General features: G+C 36.4%; 1 protein-coding gene across 2 annotated transcripts in view; it reads right to left on the reverse strand.

Annotated features, from left to right (window-relative positions):
- Nucleotides 1-12,257, reverse strand: part of LOC111142378 (centrosomal protein 192) — a 133,159-nt gene that overhangs the window by 71,295 nt on the left and 49,607 nt on the right. For both annotated transcript variants that reach the window (XM_022495402.1, XM_022495400.1), the window contains exons 9-13: nt 10,802-11,162; nt 10,251-10,394; nt 3,881-3,945; nt 3,240-3,449; nt 785-911 (exon numbers count right to left, since the gene is read on the reverse strand). In XM_022495402.1, the coding sequence (XP_022351110.1) occupies nt 785-911; nt 3,240-3,449; nt 3,881-3,945; nt 10,251-10,394; nt 10,802-11,162 (907 nt within the window). The remainder of the gene's footprint in view (nt 1-784; nt 912-3,239; nt 3,450-3,880; nt 3,946-10,250; nt 10,395-10,801; nt 11,163-12,257) is intronic.

Consider the following 12,257-nt stretch of genomic DNA (forward strand, 5'->3'; position numbering starts at 1 on the left):
ATAAAAATGAATAAAAATAAAAATTGAGTCCCTCTTTACAACAATAGAAAATCAACTAATTTTATATCCAATCCCTTCATCCCAACTCCTCCACTAGATATAGGCCCTTTAAGGACTGGAGCAAATCTTGTACAATTTTATATATGTAGCACCAGGCACTGTACTAACAAAAAGTAGCTGTTCAGTAATTGTATGTTATTACTGAGAAAGTCTGATTTTAAATATTTATCATGGAGGGGTGCTTGGATGGATCATTTCGTTAAGCATCCAACTCTTGATTTTGGCTCAGGTCAAGATCTCAGGGTCATGAGCTCGAGCCCTGCATCAGGTTCCACACTCAGCAGGGAGTCTGTTGGAGATTCTCTCTCTCCCTCTACTCCACCACCCCCTAAGATAAATAAATAAATCTTTACAAAAAATATTTATCATGGATACTTGTCATACTTAGACTATTATGGTCCAAATCTCAAAATATCATTTTAAGCAAAAGTCTAATTAAGTTCATTAACTCAGTAGTTGAATAGGCCAAAATTAACTAACCCATTTGAACTAACCCATTGAACAAATGAAGTATTTCATTACAAAAGGATTTAGGTGGATTTTGGTTGACTTGTTTCCACTTTCGACTAAAAAGGCAATACGGGTTACATAAGAATAAAATCTGTAACAAATACTGAAAAAATTCAAAACAATATATACATTTTCACTCATTAACATGATCACAGAACCACTAACTTATAGTTTAAAAAAAGGTTACTAAAAACTCCTTCATTTAATCCATTACCTGAAAATATATCATGCTTAAGATGAGCCATTTCTTTTTCCAAATTACTTCTTGATACATCAGATTTTCTTATGAGAGCAACAGGTTCTCTCTTCTCTGGTGATCTAATAAAATAACCAAATGATGGCTACAAAATAAACATGTGAGTTATTTCCTTAATTTTTAACTGCTCTGAGAAATTCTAGACTATTTTATTTTACTATTGGTAACCTAGCTAAATTACTTCAACAAAATAATTGTTCTTTTCATTTAAACTCAACTAGAAATAAATTTTAAAAGTCTAGTTTTATTTACTTACTGCCATATTCAATCATCAAACTAATACTGTCAGATAAGCTGCTCTAAGAAATCCAAATTCAAACCACCCAGAAAATATACTTCATTCCTTCAGGAATTATTATGGAGTAGCTACTGTCAGGCACTACTTATCATCAGTGTGACATATCAATGAGATAAAAGATAGAATGTCCTGCCTTCTTAAAACTTGTAAGTATAAGGGTATTTATTTTATACAATACATCCACAAAAATCTGTATTAAGATTAGTTGGGGGTGGGGGGAAGATTAGGTTTGTTCCTAGCACCTGGAAGAAAGTGCTAAGGAGTGGGGAATTCCCACTTGTCTTTCTTATACAACTTTGACATGTCAGACCTGAAATGTAAATTCATTAAATGCACTCAATTTTCAATTGAGCTTCACCTGGGAATTTCTTCCCTTGATCCAGCAACTTGAATGCAAGTAACATTTCATAATTCAAACCAAAACAGAAATTCTAAATAAATGATAGATCTATTTTTCCACGATCCAGTGCTTTGTTTGTTGAGTAAGGATTTCATTTAATCTTCAACTTCTCTCATAACGTCAAAATCCCAATCAATCCAGGCAGGAAAATCTGTCTCTCCAAAGCACTTATTTTCATTTTTTAATTCACTGGAATACAGACAGGAATGTATAGGGATGGGATGTGTCAGGGAACCCCAACATCATCACTTCTCTTTAACACTGCTTTGAGGTGTAATCAGGTAGGCCAGTCAAAGTAACTGAACATACCAAATGCAGGTACCAGTTCAGATCAAATTTAAGTCCTGTATCTGGACTTTGAGTTCTAACACCATGGCTATTATTTCAAATTATATTTAGTAAAATCCAGTTTTAATACCACTCCCTCCAATAACCAAACTCCCTATAAAGAATTTATCAAGCTTTTTGACTCTACCTCCAAAAGGAATCTTGAATCCTTGATTTTTCTGTGTCTATACTATAATTCTAGACACCAGCCTTCATATCTCTTCCCAAGTACGAACGCTCTGCCTGCTGCTATTCCTCTTGCCCCTCTCCACCCAGGTTCCATATACAGTAGTAGCATCATGTCACACTCGGAGATGGCGCCGGCACGACGATGAAGTTGCTTCCTGCCTCCAAGCATTTCTTCCCAATTAATTTCAGATGAACCCAAGTCCTATAATGACCCCTCATGATCTGGTCCTGATATACTTCTACCATTGAACCATCCTACCCTCTCTCCCTTCCCCCATTTACATCAGCAACCCTGGCCTGCTTTCTGTTCCTTGAAATGCCAGTCTAGTTTCTACCTCCAAGCCTCCACATAGATGATCCCCCTTTGCTGGGAACACTCTGCCTCCAGATCTTTTGGCAGCCTCCTCCTTCCCATCATTTAGGTCCCAGTTCAATGCCATCTCCTCAGAGGTCGGTCGCCCTGACCACCACAGCTAAAGCAACTTCTTTTTTTTTCCCCACAATGTTCCAAAATGCATTGTTTATGTACCACACCCACTGCTCCATGCAATACGTGCCCTCCATAATACCTACCACAGGCTCACCCAACCTCCCATCCCCCTCCCCCTCCAAAACCCTCAGTTTGTTTCTCACAGTCCACAGTTTCTCATGGTTTGTCTCCCCCACTCTTCATAGAACTTACTATTATTGCTTACATTTTCAAATTTTTACATGTATTACAGCTTATTAAACCAAAACTTTCCTATATTCCAAAACATGTTTTCAGGTAAAAGTTTAAAAAAAAAAACAATCTTCAAATTCTTCCCGTCAACCAATGATATAACAATAGCAATATCAACTAACAGGTATTGAACACCTGCTGCAAGTTAGTCTTGGTGCTAAGTGCTTTCTTTTTGTGTCCCATCACACTTAATTCTTATGAAACCCTATAAAATAGCACTCCATTTTAAAAATTGGAAAATTAAGGCACAGATGAGTTAAATAAATTGCTCCGTGTCACAGAATGAGTTAAAAGATAGAACCAGGACTGGAGTCAGGGTCTGACTGACTATAAAACCCAAGCTGTCTACCACAATTCTATCATATGCCTATTCTGTCCCTGCTGTAAAGATACTGTGCTATAGCTAATATCATCATAACATTCAAAATATAAGGGCTGGTAAATTAATTCAACCACTTTCAGCACATATCATACTTACTCTTTTCACATTGTAACCACCACCAAGGCAACCAAGAGCTTCAGATCTTTGAGCAAAGAACTCTCCTAAAGATAGGCGTAAATAACTGGCATCATCTTTGTCCAAATCTGATGTGCTAAGTGATTTCCTCAACAAATTATAATTAATTGAAGTTCCCCAAGATGTATCCCCTAGTGCAGCTGAAGTGTTCTGGGCATCTATATTTTCTTCCTAGGGAGAAAGTTATTGTTTCATTTTATTTCCCCAGCAAGGCTTCCTTCTGTTCTTCTAATATGCAAAAATAAGAAAATTTAACTAAGAAAATTTAAACATCTTCATTTAAAAAAAATCAGGACAAAATCAAGCTTAAATAGCTAATAATAAGGTAATCAATATATTCAATTTGTTTTAATAGCATTACTTCATTTTAAAACATGGTTAAAAACTATGGTAAGATCTTTAAAGCCTATTAAGGTGAGTCTAAGTGAACTGAACTTATTTAGCATGCAGTTATTTTTAATTAATAATTGAGAGCATGACTGAAAAAGAAATTATGTATAAACATGAGAAAACAAGATATAATTCTATACAAACTATGTATCTATCCAGAAAGAATACAGGTAAAATTTTAAAACTCTGGTTAATCCCAATAAAATACGAACCTGCATAAATTGATGCTCTTTATTAAATTCTTCTTCATCTTGATCAATCAAATCCAGGGCTTCAGCTTAAAAAAGAATTAGTTTATATAATTAAATTATACTAATGCCTAATTAAAAACTAGCAGATATTGAAAACTTAGTTAGGAAAATGAAACAGTAAAGAAATAACTGAGAAAAGTATATGAAAGCTTTCTTCATACAACTGATGTATCTATTTTAAGTATGTTAAGTCTCTGGTTCTTAAACTTTTAGTAATGAACACTCTACTGTTAATGATTTTATGAGTTACTAACTTGTCCTAACTTGCTAAAGGGCCCTTACAATGTAAGCTTATCTGTAAAAGATGCACTTTAATTTTAGTTTTTGAAGATTTTGGCACAACTGACTTAAAGTACTCCAGGAATACCTGTGAAATTTTATCTGGAAACAGCACAACAGTAAGTCACCCTATAAACTTGTAGTGAAGAGGTCTGCTGGGATGCCCAACCACCTGTTTGCCCAGGACTGTCTCAGTGTTAGAAAGGAAAATCCCACATCACAGCAAACACCATAGGCTTGACAAACTAAAACAAGTGGTCATCCAACATCTGCCCTCAAAGTCCCTACTGAGCAACTCAGTTTACCTTAGGGAAATGAACGGGCCTGGACACCTTAAATCTCTAAGTCAAATCCACAAACTAAAATGCCTCAGAGGCCAGAAGTGGATGAGCATAAAGGTCCAGGTGTGACATGGCAGGGAGTGATGGGATAGTGGCAAACTAGAAAGCACATGATCCTGCTCAAGTCTTTAGAAGAGGAAAGAATTTTAAACATGTTGACTAATCAGACAGTCTGCAGGCTCTCCGCCTACCTGCTACCCACTCTGGGTCTCTGCCTGGTACTTTAGGAGACTGGCTGAGACAGGAAGCTGTATGCAACCCAGAAGAGACAGTCTACCATGGCCCAAACAAGAGGTATCCCCCTCTCTCATTAGCTCATCAGGAGCTAATCAGATCCAAATTGCTCTTTTGGAAACCCTTACAGTTCAACATTAACATCCTGAGAAACATAATGAGAATAGAAATAGACTATTTCCAATCAGGAAAAAAAGAACACCAGAGATAGCTCAGGTTCTTTCTTGTTAGGATAGTGGGTTTTTGGTTTGTTTTTTTTTTTTTGTAAAGATTTATTTACCAGAGAGAGAGTGTTCGCGCACACAAGCAGGCAGAGTGGCAGGCAGAGGTGGAGAGATGGGCAGGCTCCCTGCTGCGCCAGTAGCTCCATGTGGGACTCGATCCCAGCACCCTGGGATCACAACCCGAGCCGAAGGCAGTGGCTTAACCAACTGAGCCAGCCACCCAGGCATCCCAGATAGTGGCGGGTTCTTTACTTTGTAAACCCATCATTTCTTACATAAACATATTCTTAACCTATGAATGGGCACCAGGAGAACAATGAAACTCTCAAATCACATTAGAGATACAATCTTTCGCATAAAAACTTTTCTATGAGGATTCTCTGTGATGCCCATGACTCAAAGAATTAAAAGCCATTGCCCTAAAATGTGAAAGCATCAACCAACCAACTCTAACAGCCAAGGGATGGGAAGCAGGAAATCAGACCACTAAGAAGATAACCCAGAAAGACTTCATTTACTTCACTGCATTAAATATCAAGTGTTTTTCTGGGGTGCATGGGTGGCTTAGTTGCTTAAGCAGCTGCCTTTGGCTCGCATCATGATCTCATCAGGGTCCTGGGATCAAGCCCCACATCAGGCTCTCTGTGCAGCAGCGAGTCTGTTTCTCACTCTCTGTTTATACTCTCCCCCTCTCTCTCTCAAATAAATAAATAAAATCTTTTAAAAAAATCAAATGTTTCTCAAATCATTAACTAAACAGTTCCAACTGATATTTGTTAGATTCCTAAGTACTTTCTTCTCCAAACTTTAACAGATTCTTCCATTCAAGAAAAATCTACAGTAATATTGCTACTTTGTATGCTCACCAGAAAATCAGTCAGCAATTACGAGAAAAAAGAACTTCATTTTTTATAAGAATCGACACCCAATTCTTTGCCAAATCTAAAATAGTCCTTTCAAATAACTCCTGAATGCTTCCACTGTTAAATTTTGAAGCAGGCCATATACCCCAGCCCTCCAGCCAGTTTTAATCCTAGGCCATAAGGACAAGTGATACAGTGACTCAGATGCATGGAGCTGTCAGAGAGGGGGCAAAGCAGAAATGGAGCAGAGGGTGCCATATCTCTTATTTTCTGAATAAAGTTTATTAAGTAGATAAATTTTCATTTTGAATGACTTTGACATTATGAAATTACACCTGGGTCCAACCTTCCTCTTCAGAATTATCTCTTCTTATATTTTAAAAATTCCCTTCCCCTTTCTATAAAAATGCTTCCCCTGCATTCATGCTCCCGACGCTGATTTCCCTTGACCTAGTTCATCCTTTCTTTCCTTCCATCACACTTTTCCCCACAGTATTCCATAATCATTTTCCCCATTTCTTCACCACTCATCCTTTCCAACCTGGCCTTTGTTCATTCCCTAATCACAAGGATGGTTTCATTAAACTTCTTTTATCTATTTTAGTTTTCCTTGAATAGTAACACACCCACGTAGTTCAAAATGCAAAGGTACCCATATATATGTTATGCTTCAACAAAGAGTTTTTGGAAGTTAACCAAAGACATAAAAGGGAATATGGCACTGGAAAGTCTCCCCCTTATCCCTGACCCTACATCCCACATCTCCAAAAGCAACCAATATATAAAGTACCCCTGATATTATGATTTGAATCTATTTGATTTCTGAGTTCAGCAGCTGGGGATTCCTTGCAATCCATTTCTTTCTCTTTCAAAAAAATCTTGGCCACCATATGTATTTATAAATACATGTGTGTCTTTCCCCCTTCCACCTTTTTACATAAATGTCAAAATATTTTCTATGCTTTTCTATGTCTTGGAATTTAAACTATTTCAGTGATTATTCCACATTAGTACCTAAAGAGCCTCTTTCCATTTTTTTAATGACCACAATGTATTTTCCTTATATGGACGTACCTTATTTAATTAGTTCCCTATTTTGTACATCCATATTGCTTCCAACCTTTTGTTACTATAAACAATATGTATTCACATACCATTTCTGCAAGCATATCTGAAGAATAAATGCCCAGAAGAACCCCTTGGTTACAGGGTATGTACATTTGTAATTTTGCTAGATGCTCTAATACTTCCCTATCTACATAAATAGTATATAAATACTACAATACCTTTTCCCTTGCCAATATAGTTTTATTACCAAACTACTGGATCACTGCCAAAAAAAATGGAAAAATAGTATCGTGGAGTAGTTTCTTTCCATGAATAAATTCCATTAACTTTTTTTGAACATTTAACAACCATTTTCATTTCCTTTTCTCTAAATTGTCTGTTTATATCTTCTGCCTAATTCTACACTGAGAAGCTGGTCTTTTTCTTACTGTTTATTAGAACACTTTATACATTAGGAAAACAGGCCTTTAACCCATAACAGGAATGCAAATATATTTCTCAGTCTGATCACTAATTTTTAAAAACTGCTGACCAAAACGTAATATATATATATATATATATATATATATATATATATATATAGTATTTATGTGTACAATGAACACATTTGTGTGGCCAGATTAACACCCTAGGTCAAGAGAGATAACATTGCTAGCACCCCCAAAAGGCCAATCAAGCTTCCTTCCAGTTACTACATGCCCATCAGAGGGTAACCAGTATCCTTACTTCTTACTCCACAGAGCAGGGTACATTTTGAAATATATACAAATAGATTTATATAGCATGTACTCTTATTTTGCACTATTTCATTCAATATGCTTGTGAAATTCATCCCCGCTGCTACAAGTAGCTACACATCATTCATTTCCATTGCTACATAGCATTCCAATGTGTGAATAAACACAATCCATTGTATCATTAATGAGAATCTGGGAGTTTCTAATTTGGAGTTAATCATATAGTGCTGCTATAAATATTTCAGTCTTTTGGTGAAGAGTACCTCTATACACTGGGTATATACTCTGGTGCAGAATTACTGGGGGCCCTAAAGTATGAAGTTCATAAAGTTTACCTTCAAAAGCTCCTCCTAGACAAATTTCCCAAATGGTTCTATCACTTTATACTCCCACCAGTTACACATGAAAATTCCATGACCATTGACTTTTAAGTGACACAGTTGCTATCCACTGTCCAGACTGTACCCTCTTGTTCTTTCTAAATCAAGATATTGTTGAGCAAGCTCGAACTGTAACTTAATTTCCAGTTTCTGGCTCACACTTCCCACCTCAAACTATAATCATTCAAAATTCTACAGTTTATTCTGATTTTCCCACCTCAGTTCATGGTACTGCCATTTTGTCAAGTAACTCCAACCACAAACCTCAATCTTTTCTTGCCTCTCTCTCTACTGAAATCCAGTCACCAAATCCTAATCATTTTATTTCCAGGTCTTTCATTCTCTACTTGCTTTTCATTCTCACTATGACACCTAGATTTCTACAACATCCTGAGGAATCTCCCAGTCAACTGACCATTGCTGCCAGAGACAACTCACAAAGGAAGTTGGACACTGAAGTCTGCAGTGGCTCCCTATTGCTTATCCCACAAGCCTCAACTCAGACACAGTAGTCAAAGCTCAACTCTACTTTACTTGGTCCTACACTCTACCTCTCGAGCTTCACCTCTTCGTATCTTACTACTCTCCTCTTCCCATACCTTGTCATAAAGGTATTGGACTATTCACCATTCTCAAAACACACCCAGACTTCCTCATTTGATTCTCTTTAATTGGGTTTTTTATCCATTTAGAATTTCTCATGCCCTCAAGCATTTACCTTTCGAAACTCTTACCTCAAAAGCTACTACCTCCTATGTGAAACCCATCACCCATTCATGCAAAAGTTATTTTTCCTCTAAACTCCCAAAACCATTTGGTTTGTGTCTCTTACGCTGCTAATTACTGTTTTATTCTTATCTTATCCCCCCTTAGCTGATGGACAATTTCTTAGAGGCTGGAAAAATACCTTATGTGTCTCTACCTTCCACATCATTACATGGTTAGGAGCAGCTCAGGACAAGCAGTAGTCAGAATAACTTCTTCCTGAGGTATGTTCTGAGCCTATTAAAAATATGACTAGGCTTGACAGGCCACTGAATGCCTTTCTTTATTGCAGATTTACAGATGCTCAGGGGCTGGAGGCCTCAGTGGCACAGCACCTCCACAGACTAAGGCTCAAAATGTAATTTGTTCTGCAGACTTAAACTGGTTTTTCCTTTCACTGTCAGAGATAATCAACAAACCTAGCTGATACTCCTAGGTCTCATTCTTTTTTTTTTTTTTTCCTAGCTCTCATTCTTTGAGATTTATGTTTTCCGTCACTTTTCTCCCATCATTTCCACATTTCTTAAGTTTTACTCCAGAATGGATAGGACTTTGTAATTGCTTTTATCAGATAATATTTCTTTTGTTCGGGACAGAATTTTAATAAAAGTGAAAACGTACAGCTTGAGGTCCCTTCCAACTCTGCAAGATGAAAGTTCTAAACTGATGTAAAAGAATGATAGCCTGACTCACTGTCCCTGCTTAAGGAAAAAGCTCAGCTCATTCTATAATGATTAGCACTGACTAATTCAAGACTTTGTTCCTATAAAAACTACTGATAAGCTCAGTATTACAGCTGACCCTTGAACAACATGGGTTTGAACCACACAGGTCCACTTTACATAGATTTTTTTTTTTTTTAAGATTTTATTTTTTATTTGACACACAGAGAGAGAAATCACAAGCAGGCAGAGAGAGAGAGAGAGAGAGAGAGAGAGGAGGAAACAGGCTCCCTGCTCAGCAGAGAGCCCGATGTGGGGCTCGATCCCAGGACCCTGAGATCATGACCTGAGCCGAAGGCAGAGGCTTTGACCCACTGAGCCACCCAGGTACCCCAATTTTTTTTTTGATAAATACAGTATAGTTCTATGAATGTATTTTCTCCCTTATGATTTTAACTTTTTCTTCCTCTAGCTCACCCTACTATAAGAATACAGTATATAATGTAAGTAACATGTAAAACAGGTGTTAATTGTTTACGTTACTGCTTAAGTCTTCTGGTAAACAGTAGGCTGTAAGTAATTAAGATTTTGGGGAGTCAAAAGTTATACAGATTTTGAAATATGCAAGGAGTTGGTGCCCCTTAACCCCCATATTGTTCAAGGTTCAAATGTATAGTCCAAAAATGATTTGATATGGCTAACCAATATATAGAGTAATCTCAGAACACCATGAAAAACAATGAAAATGGTACAATAAAGTGGTTATCAATACACTTACAACCAGATCTGAAGTCTTCATTCATCTCGTCAGTTAGAGACATATTTAAAATTTGTTCTTTATTAAAAGATGTATAATATGCAAGGTCAGTGACCCATCTGCCCTCTTCGTTCTGATAGACAACATTTTGTGGTAGATCTGTTTCTAAAAAATTCCAAAAATATCCAATCACATATGAAACAAAATGATGTAATATTCTAAATAATTTTACTTAGTTGACTTATCTTAGATATCAACAGTACTGCAATCTGCCCAAAACTAGTTAGAAAAAAGAAAATCCATTCCCACAAAAGAAAAATTCTCTAAAGGTGGATAAGCCAGCTTTAACTCAGAAAGATCTGTAATGGAGAACCAGTGGCAAAAGGAAAAACTGAGACTTAGAGTAGTACACTTCCACTAGATGTGTGAATAAAGATAAAATTTCTAATCCATAAGACACAAAATTCTAATACAAAAGATTAGGTAAGTTCCACTTGAAAACATATTCTATTCAAAATATATAAACATTTTATACATTTCTTAACTTTTATTTTTTTAAAAAAACTACTTACGCTCTTTGCTCTTTTCAACAGACTTGTGATATTCACATGTTCGCCTTTCACTAGTTGGTGACCGAAGACTATCAGTGTAATTAATTTCATTGTCATTAATAGACTTCAAAGATGCTACATCCACAAATTTTTGAACGGACACTTCAGGAGTTTCAGTGTCTAAACATTTATCCACAGGCAAAACTGTTTCTGAATCAGATCCCAAATGCTTATTTTGATGAAGAGAACTGGCCTCCAGCTTCAAAGGGCCCATTAAATCAAAATCACCTTTACTGGCATATGTGTCGTGAAAATAAACAGGGTTAAGTTTCACATTAGTAGCCTGGATAGTCTTCACAGGAATTTCTTCTCTTTCGCTTTCCTTTAAAAATGTATAACAGAATAGCCATAAGTTTTGTTTTTCATAACTTATTCTAAAACTTTATGGGAAAAATGTATGTAGTAGACATAAATGATTATTATATGAAGCATCAGACTACATGGAATTCATTCTACTCTTTTAGACTATATGTAAACAAATTTTAAGCAATATACCAGAACCATAATGTGGTCATTATGAACACTTATCAACAGATTCAGATACCAGAAGTAAGTCCAAAATGTTCATTATATTACAGGATGTAAGAAATATCACTTGAATTTTTAAAATTACCACTAGAACTCTCAACAAGAATGACAATTAATGTAACCTAACTCATAAGTACAACTAACATCCCTTGAAAAGATACATTAACACCTTTTAGAAATAATCCCATTTACAGTTACGCCAAAAAACAGTAAGATACCTAGGAATAAACCTAACCAATGAGGTAAAAGTAGAAGAACTATACTCTGAAAACTACAAAACACTTATAACAGACATTGAAGAGGACACAAAGAAATGGAAAAGCATTCCAGGCTCATGGGTTGAAAGAACAAACATTGTTAAAATGTCTACATTACCCAATGCAATCTATACACTCAATGAAATCCCTACGAAAAATATCATCAGCAATTTTCACAGAGTTAGAACAAACAATCCTAAAACTTATATGGAACCACAAAGGACCCCAAGTAGACAAAGCGATCCTGAAAAAGAAAAGAAAAGCTGGAGGCATAACAATTCCGGACTTCAAACTATATTACAAAGCTGTAGTCATCAAGACAGTATGGTACTGGCACAAAAACAGACACACAGTTCAATGGAATAGAACAGAAAACCCAGAAATGGACCCACAACTATATAGTGAACTAATCTTCTACAAAACAGGAAAGAATATCCAATGGAAAATGACAGTCTCTTCAACAAAGGGTGTTGGGAAAACTGGAGAGCAACACGCAGAAGAATGAAACTGGGCCACTTTCTTACACCACACACAAAAATAAATTCAAGATGGATGAAAGACCTAAACGTGAGACAGGAAACCATCAAAGTCCTAGAGGAGAACATAGGCAGGAACATCTCCGACCTCAGCTG

Source organism: Enhydra lutris, unplaced genomic scaffold (assembly GCF_002288905.1).
Source record: "Enhydra lutris kenyoni isolate GAN:26980312 unplaced genomic scaffold, ASM228890v2 scaffoldscaffold8, whole genome shotgun sequence".
Classification (NCBI taxonomy): Eukaryota; Metazoa; Chordata; class Mammalia; order Carnivora; family Mustelidae; genus Enhydra; species Enhydra lutris.